Below are 19622 nucleotides of genomic sequence, written 5' to 3'. Positions count from 1 at the left end.
GGGCCATAGTGTTTTTACGTCCTGCAGCTGCAGGACGTGTATGGAGAGAGGTAGCGCCGCTATCTCCCTCAATACAGCGCGGGCATCAGCTGTTTATTACAGCTGACACCCGTGGGCAATAGCCGCGCTCGGCCGTTCGCGGCTATTAACCCTTTAAATGCCCCGAACGCTGTTTGGGGGTCCCGCACGGCCCCCCCGCAGTGAGATCGGGGGATCCATGCAGGTGTCATGGCAGCCGGGGGCCTAATGAATGGCCCCAGGGCTGCCTTACCAGACTGCCTATCAAGTCATCCACACAGGGTGGCTTGAAAGACTGCCTGTAAAAAAGCAGTATGACGTAATGCTATAGCATTATGTCATACTGCAGGAGCGATCAAAGCATCGCATGTTAAAGTCCCCCAGGGGGACTTCAAAGTAAAGTTAAAAAAAAGATTAATAAAGTTTTTTAAATTGTAAAAAAAAAAAAAAAAAGTTATAAAAGTTTAAATCACCCCCCTTTTGCCATATCTATTATTAAAAAAGCTAAATCATAAAATAAAAATATGTTTTTGGTATCGCCGCGTCCGTAAAAGTCCGATCTATCAAAGTAGTGCATTATTTTTTCTGCATGGTGAACATCGTCCGAAAAAAAAAATAAAGAACGCCAGAAATGCATTTTTTTAGTTACGCTGTCTCCCAGAAAAAACGCAATAAAAAGCGATCAAAAAGTCATATGTGTTCCAAATTGATACTATCGGAAACTACAGGACATCCTGCAAAAAATGAGCCCTTGCTCAACTACGTCGACGGAAAAATAAAAAAGTTATTGCGCGCACAAAATGATCGCAGGAAATAATTGAAAAAAATTAAATATCTTAAAAAAATACAAGTACTACAGCAAAAAAAATACTATACAAGTTTGGTATCGTAGCAATCGTACTGACCCATAGAATAAAAATATCAGGTCGTTTTTGTTGCAGTTTGTGCGCCGTAGAAACCGGACGCACCGAAAGATGATGGAATGTCGGGTTTTTTTTCCATTTCTCTCCGCTAAGAATTTTTAAAAAGTTTTTCAGTACATTATATGGTACAATAAATAGTGCCATTGAAAAATACAACTCGTCCCGCAAAAAACAAGCCCTCAAACAGCGACGATGGATAAATAAAGGAGCTACGATTTTTTAAAAGGGAGTAGGAAAAAACAAAAATGGAAAAAAGCAAAAAAGCCCGGTCACTAAGGGGTTAAGCATCACAATATAACCCAAGTCACTTAAAGTGACCCTCTGGGCCTGGACAGAGAAAGATGGCTGCACCAGCATCTCTGAGTACCCGATGCACCCTTAAGGCCCATTTACACGGAGCGATGATCGCTCAAAATGTGTTCAAACAAAGGAATTTGAGCGATAATCGTGCGGTGTGAATGCAAAAAAAATGCTCCCTGGTCGTTCACGTGGTTAGCGCTGATTTTCAGTCAGCCTGAAACCCATCAGTGGATCGCGGGCTTCTTGTTGTGGGTAAACGCTCCCCGCTGAGCAAGAAGCTCATGACCCAGCGGTGAGGTCTGCCAGTGTAAACACTCTGCCCATACAAGTGTACGGCGCTCACGCTGCATACGAACGCAGAGAGAGAGAGCCTGCTGGCATTTATTTCTCTTGCGTATTGATACGCAGTGTCCACACACCGGTGTGTATGGATCAGTAAGAGTCCATTGATTCCATTCACCGTGTATTCGCCGTGGGATATACGTAGTGACAATACGCCCGTAGGAACGAGCACTAAGCCTGGGTTCCCACACAGCGGAAATCTCGCGGTTTGGCCACAGCGAAAAAACGCGAGATTTCCACCGGGAGAAGCGCTGCTTCAAAACACGCGGCACTTAGCTGTGGGTTTTGAAGCGGCCCAGCCGCTCGCTCTTCCGCTGCGGCCGGTGCTCCCATGGTGAGCCGGCACGCATGCGCAGTACAGCGCATTATGCATCGGCAGTGGGCGGTGACGCTGTGCTTACAGCGGACGTATCATGTGACGGACAGCTTATGCTGACCACAATGGAAGCCGGCCGCGCGCTCTCCTGCAGCAATTAGAGCATGCCCCGCTTTCCGCAGCGTGAACACTGAGCTATTAGGTTTAATAGAATCTAACAGCTGCGGGATAAAGCCGCGGATTTTCGTCGCGTGAATGCGGCAGAAATCCGTCCGTGGGCATTAGCCCTAGAAAGCACAAGCGATTGTGAATCCAGATCACCTGCTTTGGGGCAAATTGAATGACAACAGAAGCGCCGGAGAGGCAACAGCAAGATTTGCTGCATAGAGCAAATCACGGGCTATTTCATGATGAGAGCGGGACAGAAGGGCATCAACCTGGCACCTGAGCCCGCCAGAGTATCATGACCGGAGGAGCTTCCAGAGCCCTACAGAATGACCCCCAGCGTCAGGACTGATGGAACAGGAGGAGCTGCCAGAGCCCTACAGAATGACCCCCAGCGTCAGGACTGATGGAACAGGAGGAGCTGCCAGAGCCCTACAGAATGACCCCCAGCAGATGTCAGACACAGACTCCATGTGGGCAGCCTGAGGGCCCGACATCCTATAGTGGGACCTGCGCTCACAGTGACCCCATCTACTTCTAGGACCCTTTGCTGATTATTACCGTTCGTTGTTGCTTCCAGGTCTCCGGGGCTCATAGGGTCCACACAGAGCGGCATCTGCAGTATGTGATACTCGATGATGACATCACAGAGCGCGTGGCGCAAAGAATTGGAGAGGCGCTCAGACAACTGGGAAGAGCTGATGTTTCCCTTCTCCCAGATATCAAATCGTACCAAAGTGAGAGGCGCTGGAAGGTAGAAACAACAGACATAGCATCAGAATACGGCAAACCGCTAGCGGTGTCCACGGCGAACGGCGGCGCCCTCTACCTGAGTCAGCAGCGCTGGGATCCGGTGTATATCTGCTGACTTTGGTCAAAGACTCGAAGGTGCTAACGCTGAGCAGATGAGATGTAGTGGAAGGGCAAGCAAGAGGCGGTCCTGAGCGCTCGCCGTAAGCCTGCGCCACCAGAACGCCATGCTGATCCACAAATGACAGCGCAATGCAGGCGATACCTAAAACGGCAGAAAGACGTTACTGGAGAGCCGGCGTCCAGAGGAAAGTACAATAACGTAATACACTGAGGAATCGTAAGATCAGGGATGGGAGCCCGGGTGATGCATCAGGTAGTGGCAGACGACAAGACCTGTAACACGGGACGCGAACACGTTTTACCTTTCCCTCCGGTGCCCTGTCCACCAGGCTTATTATACAGGAAGAGGTCCAGCTCCGGGAGGGAGTGGTGGTAATAATGCTGCAAAGACAAAGTCAGATTTCAGTACAAATCCGAGATGAAGGGATCAGACAGCGGAAACATCCGGAGCCTCGTGTAGGGGCGGCTGCCGACTCAGCATGGACTGAGCCCTGCCAATCAAACATAGCGACCCAAAGCAGAAGGGGCTCGCTCTCATATCTCAATTACTTGCCCCCTTAGCTCCTATTCACCTTGCTCACTTGCTATCTTCTCTCATATCTCCCTTGCCCATATCTTGCTTGCCCTCTCTACTATCTTTATTGCTCTCTCATCCCCTTCTCTTATATCTCACTCCCCTTGCACCTCTCTCTCATATCTTCCTCGCCTCCTTCTCTTACATCTCGCTCCCTCACCCCGTTCTCCCACACCTCGCTCATCTCGCTCCCTCACCCCCTTCACCCGCCTCTCACTCCCTTGCCCCCTTCTCCTATATCTTTCTCCCTTGCCCCCTTCTCCTACACCTCGCTCCCTCACCCCCTTCTCCTATATCTTTCTCCCTCGTCCCCTTCCCCTATATCTCGCTCCCCTCGCCCCCTTCTCCTATATCTTTCTCCTCGTCCCCTTCCCCTACATCTCGCTCTCCTCGTCCCCCTTCTCCTATATCTTTCTCCCTCGTCCCCTTCTCCTATATCTCGCTCCCTCGCCTCCGCTCACATATTTCACTTGCTCTCTCATATCTCACATGCTTGCTCTATCCACTATATTCTATATATTCCATCTCATTCCCCCTCACCAACGATCCGCTGACCAACCTGCTGTTATACACAGCAGCTGTCCATGATAGGTGAAGGGCGCGGAGGGTCTGGGCGGCACATAATTACAGGACGCACCTACACGTCCTCTGTGTGATGTTATTGGTGCGGGTTAGTATAATATCCCTCGCAGCTGTTGCTATAAGCCACTGTTCTTATATAGGGCACTATAGGATATAGTATTACATGATAAAGCCACTTAACCTATAACAGACTCTTGTTGCTATGGAGACGCGCGGTTATGGTGACCGCTCACCTGGAAGTGATGTTCCCCGTTACTATCCGTGTACTTTGGCGTATGGAGGAAGATGAGCAGATTCTGGCGCAGGTAGTAGGCCATGGCGTGCAGACAGGGCAGCGAAGCCTGGGGGATGGTGAACTGTAAGACCTCCGTCGGTGGCGTTCCCCTCGGCTGGATAAACTATTATGGGTTATATAATAAGTTATTACGGGTCGCGTCGGCGCACGCCGGATGTAGCTCCCCCATGCCTGGTTCTCACCTCTACATCTGCCGGTGTGAGCTTACAATTCCTCTGCAGCATGACCGTGATGATGTCAAGCGTGGCCTCATCCAGACGCTTCCGGAGAACCTTCACCAAGTCATCGGTGATCTCGGAGCCTGCAGACATGATAAACGCGGGAGTCATATCTATAGAGGATCAGGCGTTTCCTGGTGGAGCCGTCTTATGGTCTCTGCGGTCCCAAACCTCTACATGAGATCTCCGAACAGATAACTGTCCCGGTGAGGTTCATGTATGTTGTGAGCACGGATCACATACAGGCCGCCGCGCCATGTGTCATCAAACTACTGCAACTGGATACCCATCATTGGACCGATCAGATCATTCATGGCAGAGTGATGTAACGACTTCTTCTTCCAGTGTTATTAACAACAATGAGTGCAACTATGTAACACTTTTTCTTAACCCCTTAAAGGGAACTTGTCAGCTCCCAATAACCCCACAAACTAAGTTATAGTGCTGTTAGCGGAGGCGACGGGCAGCTGAGTAATGTATTTTTTATACTCGCCTGCCCCCGAACCCTCCAGTCAGATTTTCATGCCGCATGTGGACTTCAGCGGGTCAGAACGCAGGAGAGCGAGCGAGTATAAAAAAAATACACAATGTAAAAGTAATGGACCCCCACCAACTCTGAAGGGGACTATAAATCAGATGGTATAAGGGACAGGACCACACAGGCAGGTCCCAGGGAACTTTTGGAGCGCTTTTTTTTTTTCCTTGGGAGATGGAAGAAAAAAGGAAGAAAGTGATTTTTTTATGGCGTTTCCTGCTCAAGATCAATAATGTGATAATTTTATGCTTTGGTAATCGCAGACGGGGCAGTTCCAATTATCTGCACTCTATTTAAAATATTTTAAAAAATTTCTATAATTTGTTTTCAAATTTTTTTGTCCCACTAGGGGACTTGAACATGCGATCACTTAATAAGTCCCATGATAGACTGTACTGCAACGCTGACAGGCATCCTACTCCGTTTCTGGGCTAAATAAGGGAATAATGATGGCAGACCTGGAGATCATCAGTAAGCCCCCGACTGTTATAACATCCCACCAGTGACCAATGGAGTGACTCAGGGAGCCCCTCCGACTGTATAACCGTTTCGGTACCACAGTCGCAGTCATATGTTATAGTTGATACCAGCTGCTGATGGCGCAGGCTTAATACCCGCGTCCATACCATCACCAGATGGGGCACATGGTATATTACCTGCACTTATTCCTCTCTGCCATTGGTCCGATCCACCAGGGCTGAGTCCCATTTTCAGTTGTCCTATCTAATCCACATACTGCACTGGTAGTGATAGACTGCTGTTGCAGTATACCTGCTCTCCGATTGGCCAGTTCTGATCACGTGAGCAGGGCTGGCCAATCAGAGAGCAGTGCACAGTGTGCATTAGCTAGATAGAAAATTGCAGCAGCCCTCTTGGGCGACCAAAAACATGGACCAGAACAGACGGATCGGACAGACAGCAGGAGCGGAACAAGTAATATACCCCCAGCCCCTCCGGTCCAAGGGCAGAATTTTATACTGAGACTAGAGGGTCGTTAAAAGCAGTTTACTGAAACAGTAAGAAGTCAGATGGTAATATAAACTGCTTCTGTTTGTAATTCACTGACTGCAGCCTGCAGTGTAAAGAATGGTGCAGTGTAACGACTTGTTGGGACTATTTCCAGGCTCAAGTATATATTTTAATACACTTTCTTCTCTAGAAATACGTATATTTCTAATAGAGGTCCCCTGTCGTTGCCATGACTACAGGAATGAAAACCTCCATTCTTTACACTGCAGGCTCAATTAAGAAAACTGAAAAATATAGCAAAACAGAAGCACGGTTATTATAACAGAGCGGCTTGGCTTGTTCGGTCTCACCTGCCTCCCCGACGCCGTGGACCAGCAGAAGAATGTGCTTATCCATCTGACCCACAGGCCTCGTGGAGTCTGAACTCCGAGAAGAAGGCAAGTCCAGCGATAAGCGGCTGCCCTGGAAAATGAGACAAATGTGAGGTGCAAAAGACGAGCGGACCCAATCCCAGGCGCGGCCGCAGAAGTGGTCGTCTCACCAGCACATCCTCAGTGAAAATCGGTTCTTGACTACGAGACAGCGCCAAAGAGCGAGACATCATCGACTGGGATAAGTCCAGTTCCCACAGTCGGCCACTGCCAGACGTCTCTGAGAGCCTAAGAGAAAGGCAAGGAGAACATTTCTAATAGGCTTTATGTTTAAAATGCTCACAATTTTAAGATCCCTGCTTGCTGTCAGTGAATGAGAACACCATGGCTTCCATTCAGAGGCAATAAACCTGTAGATATCAAGTCTGCTGAGAAGTGGATACAATTATATCCAGTGTAGACAATGCTCTGTGAGTTAAACAGCTCACACTCCAGACTGATACACTGTAGCAAACTACAGTAGAAGAGACATTTGATGTGTTTAGCTCACAGAGCATTTTCTAGACCAAATACAACTGTATTCACGTAGAACCTGACAGCAGATACAATTGTATCTAGTTTAGACAATGCTCTGTGAGCTAAACACATAAGCAGCAGCTGCACTCATCTCACTGCTTGTTTGCTACAATGTATTAGTTTTGGCTATTTAGCTCACAGAGCATTGTCTACACTGGATACAACGTATTAGTTGAGAGCAGGGCCAGCTGTGTATAGGTTTACTGCCTCTGAATGAAGGCAAGAGTTTTCTCTCAGCCCCCCCACCACCACCACCAAGCCAAACCCACATTTTACAAAACTGGTGAGGGCGGCACAAAAAGCAGAAAAGTCGCAAACTTTTGTGCAAGTGTGACTTTTTCGGACATTTCGTGTGGCTTTTGTAAATTGAATGGGTGAAATCCGCACCAAATTCCGTAAAAAATCTGCAACTAATGATGCGGATTTTGTTGCAGATTTGCTGTGGATTTTTTGATGTGACCCTCACAGAGGAGTCTACGCCAGAATTCCCGTGTTAAAAAGTTGCATATTTCTAAGCAAGCCCCACTTAAGCCAAAAACAGAAACTTTTCTGCTTTTGGTGTCGCCCTCGCTAGATCGTGGGAACGCAGGCGACCGCGGCCCATGAAACTCACAATGATTCAAGACAGAAGCTGGCGCGATCTACAGTGTAAAGCAACGCCAGGCTTCACCTGTGGTAGATTCCAGCAGGTGGCGCACGGCCGACCAAAGATGTGTTAAAGGTGGTAAGAGGCTGGTTCCCCTTATTACATTTGGCGCATCCTATTCCATCATCACTTATGTAGGACCGGAGTCACACAGGTGCGTGCGGGGTCTCCCTCTCAAACCTTTGGTTTTACCTGTGAGTGTGATGTGTTTTGTGACACATATGCGGTTTTCAGACAAATCTAAAAGTTGCATCGCACTCCGTGCGTGCGAGGGTGATGCGAGCGCAATGCGATTTTTAAAAACTCGCCCATAGGAATTGCAGATGCAAATTCGCCCCTTTAACCCTTTCCAATCCACTGTCTGACCTCTGAAGACATTACGATTTGAAGCTGTACATGTATTTTCTGCAAATTCTGCAAAAACGTGCCCTAATGCCAGGAAGCTGCAGAGCTTCTCATTGCCTACTTCTATACCGGGTACTGTGGGCATCCTATCAGTTTACTGGCACGGAGCCGTACGCACCGGAGGTAGAAGACGGATTTGGTGGAGCGCTCTTGATACACGAACATGTTCTTACGGTTCACGACAGAGAAGGCCTGGAGAACGGAGCGCAGGGACTGGATGGCTGCAGACAGACGAGACATAAGGTATAAGACTCTCCCACCAGGCGGCTCCGCGCGCCCTTACTAGGAGACAGAACGTGTACTGACCTCTGGAGACCCCCATGTTGGGTCCCATCTTCAGTCGGGGGTGGATGTGAATCACTGTGCTCCACACCATGTCGCAGGCGAAGTGCCCGGGCATGAACTGCATGGTGGCGGCAAGGTAATCGCGGGGCTGGTAACTCTCCTCCCCGGTGAAATCTGCATAACGAGAAAGACACAACAAAGAGTCAAGCTGCAGGTTATACGAGGAGGTGGAACTCTATGGCTGACCCCAAAACATTCCCAGTGACCACTGGGTGACTAACATGGCTTCCCCTCCGTTCCCCGACTCCCTTTATCCCCCCACCCAACAGGATGAGCTCCGTTCTGCATGATATGGACCTTACAGTTTGGGGTGAGCAGCGCAGGATCTACTTCAAACGGCTGCTGCTCTGGTCCTACCGATGGTACCAACATGTCTTTGGTGTTATATTAACCCCTTAGTGACGGGGCCCGTTTTGGCCATGAGGACGGGGCAATTTCGTAGGAAGTTTCATCTCTACTTGTCAAACTCCATAATCCTTTTACTTTCCTGTGGCCGCAGCCGTTGGAGGGCTCGTATTGTGTGACGAGCTGCGGCTTTTATTGGCACCGTTTTCTGGATAAATAGAATATATTGTAAAACTTATATTTATTTATTTTTTGGATGACGGAGAGAAAACACCTCAATTCCACCAATTATTTTTCAGTTTTTTTTTTACAGCATTAATCCTGCAGCATGAGTGACATGAGAATTATTTTCTGCGGATCGGTAGAATTACCACAAAACCAAAATGATATATTTTTGTTTTTCCTCTTTTGCACAATAAAAAAAAATATATATTTTATTTTTTTGCACTGCTGCATTCCAAGTCCCATAACCTTTTTATTTCCCGTGGGCGGAGCTCTGTGGGGGCTTGCTTTTGGCGTGATGGCCTTTAGATTTTTATTGGTAGGAGCTTGGAGGACATGCGGCTTTTTGATCACTTTTATTGGCTTTTTTTGGGAGGCGAAATGAACCAAATAAGCATTTAGGTTCATTATTTTAGGTTTTTTTTACACTTTGCTTGCAGGATAAAATACGTTCAATGTATTGCGCAGGTCGTCACGGATACGATGATAAAAAGCATGTGGGCATTTTTTGTTACTGTTTTTTTACGAGGGTTTTTTTGTTTTGTCTTTTTTACATTTTTTATGCCCTGTAGCGCACTTGAACCAGATGAGCCATGATAATGCATTACAGTACTTCTGTACTGCAGTGCATTACCGCTAGCAATAGCGATCATAGGTAATGGCAGACCCGGACACCTCACCGAGCGGAGGGCCGATCATGTCACAGAGGCATCATGCGCCCTTTGTAAACCCCTTTACATGCCACGATCTACATTGATCTCACCGTTGCTGCAGGATGGAGCGAGCTCACTGCTGGGCCCGTGACATCCACACGATGAAGGTTTACATCTGCTCGCATTAAGTACCATGCACCCAGGACGTAAACTTACACCCTGCGGCATTAATGGGTTAAAAACAAAGATTCTTGGATTTAAAATGACACTAAACGCGTGTCAGTCACACTGACAGAGCCGGAGATACAACTGTTTGAAGTGGTGCTGGGAATGATGTTTGCACCCTGTTTTGTGTTTTTAAGTTCTGATTTTCAGGTGGTCGTCTTCATTGTTTTATTGCTTTGCCGTTTGCAGTCCACTTTCAGGGAGCGGGTGTTTAGCAAGCCTAGCATTCTACCAGTGATTCATGTGTTGCACTTCCTTGCCCTCACTTCCCATGCCGCATTGCACTGTCTCTGGTCCAATCAGCAGGGAGGCAGTATCTGAAGGCCTGCCCCCCTGCTTTCCCAAGATGATTCAGGCATCCAGAGACATCCTGGTCAAATGGTTAGTAAACCCACTGTAATGTGTGCACCCACCTACAGCCACATACCCACAGCATGAGAGGCAGAGACTATGAAGATCCTTATCACAGTGTCTGCAGATCTGTCAGCCTGCAGTATGTAAATGCATGGGAGGCAAAAAAAAGTCTACATTTAAAAAAAAAAAAAAAAGTTTTATTATGAAAAAGTGGAAAAACCTAAAACTAGTACATAATTCTGGTCTAGTCCTAATCCTACAGACCTGCAGAAATTCATCATGACATTTATATGAAATGACTAATGCGGTACAAAAATGGCAGGTTGATGTTTCTCTTCTCGAAAAAATTTATAAAAGTTTTACAATGCATTAAATGTACCCAAAAAATAGTTCCAATAAAAACTACAGCTCGCCACGGAGAAACCAAGCCCTCATACGGACATGTAAATCCCCCCAAAACTCGTCACGACCTTGGGTCTAAAATAGGCCGCGTCCCTAAGGGGTTAATGTGAGTGTTGTGGTGGTTAGGCTGATCATCATCCTGACCTAGTCCTACTACTGAGGGTGATCTTGTTACAATGTATGGGCTGCAGACACAATGTAACAATCCCTGCAGCGCTGTGAGCAGGACTACATCAAGGGGGACTTCAGCTTCTCCATTCACTGACACTTAGAACTGGTGAAAGCCTGAAGTACGCAGTAAATGAGAAGATAACGGGACTGATGGAGAACAGCAAGTGACCCCGGACTTCCGGAATGGAGAAGGCGGGGTCCGGAGGGGCCTTTGGAAGTTGTCCCTGATACAATCTACACACAATCGATCATATAATGTAGCAGTCACCTTCGTTGGCCACCATCCTGGGCCGGTACGAGGCGTAGGGACTCTCGCTCTTCCAGATATCCTCCTCGCTCTCGGCCACCAGCAGGGTGTTACACAGGTGGGTGTCGTGGAGGTCCTGCAGCAGGAGGCGCTGTGGGAGGAACAGTGGATTTAAAGGGAAAGGCTGCTATGGTAAATCTGTAGGATTAGTGTCTACTGGGGGTCTAACCACCGATCTGAAGGACGGGGTCCCTGGGCCCCCCAGGGCCAAAGTGTTAGCAGGCAGCTGCACAACTGTGGCTACCTCTAGAGGAGTCAATGGTGAGTGACAGCGCTTACTGGCAACAGACAACCTTAATAGATCCGCAGACTATAAGGGCCACGGGAACCCCATTCTCCTCATCAGTTGGGGACCCCAACGATCAGACATTAATGATGTCCTATAATCCAAAACACAAAATGCCATAATGGCGTCCTCATTCACAGAACGTCCGCAAAGTAAACACTGCAGAAGGAAAAGTTCTGCACATTTCTATTATCCTTTGTGTTCCATTCATTTCGGCTTGCTGTCAGTGAATGGAAACGTTCTTGATCCAAAATCCAACACATCTCACAGTGGAAGGATTGCTACAATTGCATCCCCTCTGCACGATCCTCTGTGAGCCAAAACCAGGAGCGGGTGCAAAACACGGAAGTAGTGCAGATCTTCGCACTCCTTTCTCTCGGTACGTTCCAATCCTGGTCATGACTTACGAAACACTGATGTGTGAATAAGCCCCGACTGTTGGGCTCACAGAGGACTGTCCAATAGCCTGCAGCGGACCGTCAGCCATCAGAGGTATTAGGGGAGGGGGATGTGACCGCCATTATGTTTACCTTTATCCTGTTAACGACCAGAGATTTCTCACATTTTCCGTTTCCCTTGTAGTTTTTTTTGGTAGCATTTTACGGGGGTCCACTGCTTGGGATATCCACCGATCAGCTGATCGAAGAGGCCACAACACTCCTGTGAGCGCTGCTGCCTCTTCTCAGGCCTGTTACATCACATACATCAGTCACATGGCCTGAGAGCAGCTCAGTCCCATTCAAGTGATTGGGACTGAGCTGCAGTACCAGGCTCAGCCTCTATATAATGTACGGCGCTGTGTCTGGTACGGACTGAAGTCACAGTAGGGCACTGCTGTCACTCCCATCAGCTGATCAGCAGGAATCCCCAGGAATCCACTACTGACAACCTACCCTGGGGACAGATCAGTACTTCAGTCCTTGTAAACCCCTTTAAGGACATTTATCCTCTCTCAACAGGATAGGGATAGTCTAATCACCAGGGGTCCAACTGCTGAGACCATCACCGACCGAGATCTGCGCCCCGAATGTCCCAGGTGAATGGAGCGGCGATGCGCATGCTCGACCAGCACTTTACTCACTTCTATAGGACAGGTAAAAAGCAATGCGCTTGGCAATCTCCCTCCATCTCATACAAATGAATGGAGCGGTTGACCATACGCAGTGCCACTCCATTCACGCGGGGTGCTTGGGGGTCCCAGCAGTCAGACATTTATATGCCTTGAGACGTATTTTCTCCTCCGCGTCGTCTGGGGTCGGTACATGATGATATTCTAGATCAGAGCCCGCACCCCTCGGGGTATCAGGCTGGTGATACAGAAGCCTCCTCGGGGGGGCGCTCTTCCTGGTGGTGGAGCGGTTTATGCTGTCGCTTTGTTTCTTTCTGCTATAAATGACTAAACACGGATGGTAAATGGTTTGTGATTCCTGCATCCGCGATCCGCCGCTGCCCGCTTAGGAGATGCCATCTGATATGCTGGCCGGCCGCCACTATCTGGTTTTTCGCTCATCGCTGTTTAATGCCCGACACAAAAGTTTAAGTATTGCAATTTGTGTTTGTATTCTAATATCTCCAAGAGACAAATACAGAACCCGGCGGCGGCGGTGCGGGGAAAGAGCAACCAACCGCTGGTCTGCCCGTCGTCGCTGTTAACCCTCCGTGTACTGCATTCTGTGAGGACAAGTGGACCAAGAGGGTCCTGAAGACAGCTGCAGGTTTTTGACATTCCCATACAAATGGGAAGTTAGAACAATGCCTCTGCAGCGCCACCTATTGGCAGGTAGCATTCCTGCACGTCAAGGTCAGACCTTTTAACAAGCCTTGTAACAATAACGGGGAATCTAAGCCAAAGCCGCAGCCTTCTGTAGAGGGAACAGATAACCGTGCACAGGGGTGACTGCCCTTCATCAGTGTCTTCTAAGACTCCTCACACCTTCTAGGGGCTCCCTCTAAGGAGAAACGATACCCTTTCTGCCCCACTAGCCAAGCAGGCAACGTACTGCACGCTTATTTCATCACAGGGGCCAATAATGGGGTTATGTTGTCCGGTAACCAGACAAACCTTTCATGTATGCAACTATTTATACAGGATGAGGCAAAAGTCTGGACACATCCGTTTAACTGGTGTAATTAGGAGAAACTTAACTTCCAATATGTAAAGCATTATTTGGGAGGGAGGCTCCATTTTTTTGTGAAGGAGACGTTTTGGCAGCCATTTTGAACTCCACCATGTTAAATTCAGCTCAGGTTTTCCAAATGGGAAGGAGGTCATGTGACATATCAGACTTGGCTAGAAGTTACTCAGAAGCCGCTGGACATATTAGTTCAGCCCCATCCTTACTTGTTTAGGAGGTCAGTGAGGGTAAAGTTTCACAAAGTCCTTTAGGTGACGTGTTCACCATTCTGCCGGATGCAGGTGGTTAAACGTTTAGTCCCGTCTTCGTGAATTTGCTGAGGAGCTGCAGGTGATGCTTCTTCACGGCGCTGCAGGATCTGTTGTTTCAGGTGATCCCTATTGTGCATTTCCTCCACAAACACAAGAGACTTTAAATGACCCCAGAAATAAAGGTCCGAAGGTGTGAAGTCCCCCAGATCCTCTCTGGATACGGTATTCCCATCTGTAAGTTCCTACATTACTTCCCACAGGATGGCGCTCCTCCGCACTCTGCTGTGGCTGGATGTACAGTCCCCTGAGCACTAGATTGGGCGAAGAGGTCGGGTACAATGGCCGCCATGTTCATCGGACAGAACTCCTTTGGTCTTTTATCTCGGGGGTCATTTAAAGTCCCTTGTGCTTGTGGAACAAATACGCCATATGGATCAGGGTGAATCGTGCAGCGCCGAGAAGAAGCATCACCTGCCGTTCTTCAGCGCGTTCATGAAGACGGGACTAAACGTTTAACGGCGTGCATCCGGCAGAACGGTGGACGCAGGGAACACGTCATGTAAAGCAGTGGTTCCCATCTCCGGTCCTCAGGGACCGCCAACAGGTCATGTTTTCAGGATTTCCTCAGTGTTATACAGGTGGTGTAATTATTGTCGCTGCCTCAGACATTACCGCAGGTGGTCTTACTATAGGATATCCTGAAAACATGACCTGTTGGGGTCTCTGATGACTGGAGTTGGGGAACACCGATGTACCTCCTAAACAAGTAATAATGGGGCAAAACTGGCACTTCCAGCATGTTCTGAGTAACTTCTAGCCCGGACTGATATCACATGACCCCCAACCCATGGGAAAAACCGGAGCTGGATTCAAGGCGGCAGACTTCAAAATAGCCAATGAAAACCTCTCCTTCAGCCTCCCTACTCATTAATACTGTCACACATTGGAAGTCAATGTTCTTCTAATTAAATGGGTGTGTGAAGCCCCCACACCCCCAGCCCCCCCACCCAGCCCCCCCACCCAGCCCCCCCACCCCCACACCCCCAGCCCCCCCACCCCCACACCCCCAGCCCCCCCACCCCCACACCCCCAGCCCCCACACCCCTTCCCCCGTATAGATGTAAATATACATTCAAAGGACTGAGTGTTTTCAGTAAAAAAAATTTAAAAGAACTAGATATGCATTAAAATAAAGAATACCACAGTCAGCGACCTTCAGTCTCTGCAGGGCACAGCTAACCAAATCAGAGGCTGCAAACTCCTGGCATCATGGCACCGAGGATGCCGGGAGCTCAGAAGGTGATGCTGCGGTCTCTGATTGGCTGCAGCGATCAGCTGATTTCTGGCAGTGGAGGAGAAGTAGGGAGCAGCCGGGTAGCGGTGCCCAAGAGGACCGAAGGCAGGCGAGTATGTGTTAGTTGTTTGTATGTGTGAGTTGTTTGTATGTGTTAGTTGTTTGTATGTGTTAGTTGTTTGTATGTGTTAGTTGTTTGTATGTGTTAGTTGTTTGTATGTGTTAGTTGTTTGTATGTGTTAGTTGTTTGTATGTGTTAGTTGTTTGTATGTGTTAGTTGTTTGTTAACACATTCCCAGCCCTTTACAATTGTTATATTGAAAACACATTAAGGAGATTTTTCCATTGAAACATTTATGGCCTGCCCATGGGACAGGAGGACAGAAGTGTCTGACCGCCGGCAGCCGACTGCTGGGACCTTCAGTGATCCCCAAGACTGTTGCACGGGAACGCCCCATGTGGATAGAGCGGTACATGCTCAACTGTCACTCCAATCACTTCTAAAGGGACAGGAGACCAATGCACTCAGCACTTCTCCATCCCATAGAAGTGAATGGAGCCACGGTGACGCATGTGCACGCTGCCTTTCCACTTCCAAAGGGTATTTGGTTGTACTGATCTCGGGATCACGGGGGGTCCCATGCATTTAAATATGCAGTACACAGTCAATACGCACATGCATGTGTATCTGCTGCGTCTGTTAAATCTCCATAGCATATAATGGCACATATATAGGAGATGCTGTGCTGCTTTCACACACGTGAAAAATAAGCAGGTGTGATTCGCCCAATAGAAATCAATGGGCTTCTAGCAGCGCGTGAAACGTGGGCGACCTGCGGACGTGTGAGCCCTAATAAATGTGCCCATAACCCACGAACTGCACGGCAAAACTGCGTCTTGTTTCACTGTCAACTGTTGCAATTTTGCAATTGCTTTTTGGCTGCCGGTTTGCAGAGGTGAAGCTCGTGTCCTCCAGGTGCTTCACCTGTACAGGTACGAGCCGAGCCGCAGAGCTGTAAAGTGCACTGCAAATCCGTGGTAAATCTACTTGTGGTTTTCCGCCATGTGGCAGACGCCCTAGAAGTGTTCTGACGGTTCCATTACCTGGTTGACCACTCGGCAGATCTCCCCCACCTTCCTCACTACCAGCTGGTGCAGCCGCTGACTCTCTCCCAGCTCCTCCACCTCCGGAGCGGCCACGGCGCTGTGGGCAGAAGACACGCCGATGAGAAAGGGAACAGAGACACAATGATGACCAAACTGTCAGGAAACAAGAGGGGTACCTGGCATGGGTGCAGACCTCCACCCGGTCCTGGTGAATCTTTACAATCAGCCAAAACTTCGGCATGACCGGGCAGCGGGAGTCCTGATCACTGATGACAGCGTCTTCACACTCCGAGTCGCTGCTGCCTGCATCATAGCCTGCTGGACGACAAGGACGGTTTAGGGATCAGCGATTAAAGAGTTAAAAGAGTTGTTCAAAAGTAGAAAGTTGTCCGTTATCCATTGGAGATGGTCCACAGTCCTCACCCCCGGGGGAACAGGAATGAACACAGCCAGGTTCACTCATGCTCCATTCATCCCAATGGGGGTGAGGAAAGTAAAGTTCAAGCACTCGACTATCTACAGCAGTTCCATGAATGGCACAGCAGCGCGCACCGAACCACCGCTGCATGTATGTGGGGACTGTCAGGACCCCCCCTTACGAAATTGACAGATTAGAACGAAGCACCACAGAAGCGCTCACCTAAATGGTCAGAATCCATACTGCCGTGACTGGAGACCAAACTCTGGACACGACTGGGACGCTGCCGAGACCCTCCTACAAGGGCAATAAACAGACAGATTCATACTTCATACAGTAGTTCACTTGGTAGAGCAGCAGTTTGTGCCCCAGAGCTGCTCTTCCTGCTGGAACGAACTAAATGTAATTGCAACTGAAATTGGCCAGCAGGAGCACCCAGTCCGCATACATGACCCCAGCTCCAGGGGGATAGTCATCCATGTCAGCAGAGGGCGTGCTGGAGCCGGGCAGGGGGATTATAACAGCAAGCGGGATGTGCAATCTCTGAAATATCTACAGAGGGGCCGGAAAGTCTTCACACCCTTTCCCTTTTTTACATGCTGTGGCCTCGTGTTCCCCTCATTCTGTACTCCGTGCCCCATAATGACAAAGTGACAGCAGAACGGGAGAAATAGTTTTTAATTTTAAAAAAATGTATAATGACCATTTTGCACGGACAGAAGTATTCACACCCGTCGGTGACACTTGTAGCTCTGGGGGCTCCCATTCACCTTGTTTATCTTTGAGATGTTTCTACACCCGGACTGGAGTCACCTATGAGAAATTCAGCTGATTGGACATAAGACCCCCTATCTATATAAGGTCTCACCGCTCACAATGCATATTGGAGCCAAAACCAAGCCATGAGGAGGACAGAACTGCCTGCAGAGCTCAGAGACAGGATTGTGTGGAGGCGCAGATGTGGAGAAGCTGCAAAGACATTTCTGCTGCCCTGAAAGTTCCCAAGAACCCAGCGGCCCCCATAATACAAACAGGACCCTTCCTAGAGCCACTGACCCCTCAAACTAAGAAGAAGAAAGACCTCGATAAGAGAGGAGACCAAGAGCCCAGCGGCCCCCATAATACTTACATGGAAGAACAACCAGGACCCTTCTTAGAGCCGCCGACCCCCCAAACTAAGGGGGAGAAGGGGCTTGTAAGTGAGGATACCGAGAGCCCAGCGGCCCCATAATACTTACATGGAAGAACAACCAGGACTCCTCCTAGAGCCGCAATCCCCGAACTAAGGGGGAGAAGGGTCTTGTAAGAGAGGAGACCACATACCCAGTGGCCCCCATAATACTTACATGGAAGAACAACTAGGACTCTTCCTACAGCCACCGACCCCCCAAACTAAGGGCAAAAGAGTCTTGTAAGAGAGGTGACCAAGAACCCAGCGGCCCCCATAATACTTACGTGGAAGCACACCCAGGACTCTTCCTAGAGCTGCCGTCCCCCAAACTAAGGGGGAGAAGGGTCTTGTAAGAGAGGAGACCAAGAACCCAACGGTCACTCTGGCTGAGCTCCAAAGATCCCATGTACAGATGGGAGAAATTCCAGAAGGTCAACCATCACTGCAGCCCCCACCAATCTGGGATTTATGGTGGAGGAGCCAGAAAGAAGCCTCCTCAGTAAGAAACATGAAAGCCCCCTGGAGTTACCAAAAAGACCCTAAAGGCCCTCAGACTGGAGAAACAAGATTCTCTGCTCTGATGACAGCAAGCTAGAACTTTCTGTCCTCTAAGCGTTCTGTCTGGAGGAAACCAGGCGCCGCTCATCACCTGCCCAATACAATCCCTGCAGTGAAGCCTGGTGGTAGAGCATCATGCTGGGGGAGGGGAGACCGGTCAGGGTGGATGGAAAGCTGAATGGAGAAAAGTACAGAGATAATGACAACCTGATCCGGAGCACAAGGGACCTCAGACTGGGCAGAAGGGTCACCTTCCAACAAGACAATGACCCTAAGACTCTAGCCAAGACAACGCAGGAGTGGGGACAACTCTGAATGTCCTTGAGTGGCCCGGCCAGAGCCCTGAACCCAATAGGACATCACTGGAGAGACCTGACAATGGCTGTCCACAGACGGCCCCCACCCAACCTGACAGAGGGCAGAAAATCCCCAAATCCAGGAGAGCAAACCTTGTGGAATCATCCCCAAGAAGAGCGGAGGCTGGAATCACTGCCAAAGGGGATTTAACTAAGTACTCAGTCCGGGGTGTGAATACTTATGTCAATGCAGAATGGGAGTTGTTCATTAAAAAAAAAATTACAAAGACTTGTCCAATTCTGTTGTCACTTTGTCATTATGGGGTACTGAGTGCAGAATGAGGGGAACACAAGGCCACAACATAACAACATGTGAAAACAGTGAAAGAGTCTGAAGACTTTCCAGACCCCCAGTATATACTGGGCAGAGGGGCACAAGGAGGGCGACCACGCCAATGCTGAACATAAAAATACGTAACACAGTAAACGATCTGAGGTCTCTTCGCAAAACATCTTAAAGGAACCGCCCAATCTTATGGAAATACATCTTAGAGAAGCATTCTCACCTAGGCTAGCCATGCCTGAGATAGCAAGTTCCGTCTGTATGAGATGTCCAGCTTGACTGGGAGTGCGGAAACAGCCAAGGGGGCGGTGCTACACTGTTTACACTGCTCTCATTCACTTCTACTGGAGTAACAGAAAGTACTTAGGATGGCCTACTCAGATGTTTCCGTACTCCTGACCACCTCGGCTGCCACATACAGCCATTGAGAAATAAGCTCAGTTCTTGATATAGTTGCAGGTCCCAGAGGTGGGACCCACATCCATCAGACATATATAGCATATCAATGGCAGATAGGCAGGGGTCTGTTGCCCAGGATCCCTACCCATCAGCTGTTTGCCAGATCTGTCTGTGCGCATGTGCAATGAGCCGATTTCTGAAGGAAGATACAGCTCCGTTCCCACTGTGGTGG

The 19622-nt window shown here is 48.9% G+C and overlaps 1 protein-coding gene across 9 annotated transcripts in view; it reads right to left on the bottom strand.

The window, feature by feature from the left end:
• The window catches only part of SZT2 (SZT2 subunit of KICSTOR complex), a 178938-nt gene that overhangs the window by 45313 nt on the left and 114003 nt on the right, over positions 1 to 19622 (bottom strand). For all 9 annotated transcript variants that reach the window (XM_066597912.1, XM_066597916.1, XM_066597913.1 and 6 more), the window contains 13 exons: positions 16846 to 16920; positions 16382 to 16520; positions 16203 to 16302; positions 11094 to 11223; positions 8415 to 8567; positions 8227 to 8329; positions 6652 to 6769; positions 6461 to 6572; positions 4571 to 4689; positions 4327 to 4491; positions 3240 to 3318; positions 2894 to 3079; positions 2626 to 2811 (listed from right to left, as the gene is read on the bottom strand). In XM_066597912.1, the coding sequence (XP_066454009.1) occupies positions 2626 to 2811; positions 2894 to 3079; positions 3240 to 3318; positions 4327 to 4491; positions 4571 to 4689; positions 6461 to 6572; positions 6652 to 6769; positions 8227 to 8329; positions 8415 to 8567; positions 11094 to 11223; positions 16203 to 16302; positions 16382 to 16520; positions 16846 to 16920 (1665 nt within the window). The remainder of the gene's footprint in view (positions 1 to 2625; positions 2812 to 2893; positions 3080 to 3239; positions 3319 to 4326; positions 4492 to 4570; positions 4690 to 6460; positions 6573 to 6651; positions 6770 to 8226; positions 8330 to 8414; positions 8568 to 11093; positions 11224 to 16202; positions 16303 to 16381; positions 16521 to 16845; positions 16921 to 19622) is intronic.

The sequence above is a fragment of the Eleutherodactylus coqui genome, chromosome 3 (assembly GCF_035609145.1).
Source record: "Eleutherodactylus coqui strain aEleCoq1 chromosome 3, aEleCoq1.hap1, whole genome shotgun sequence".
In the NCBI taxonomy this organism is placed as follows: Eukaryota; Metazoa; Chordata; class Amphibia; order Anura; family Eleutherodactylidae; genus Eleutherodactylus; species Eleutherodactylus coqui.
The sequence above is the reverse complement of the archived record's forward strand: the minus strand, read 5'-3'. Positions and strand labels throughout refer to the sequence as shown.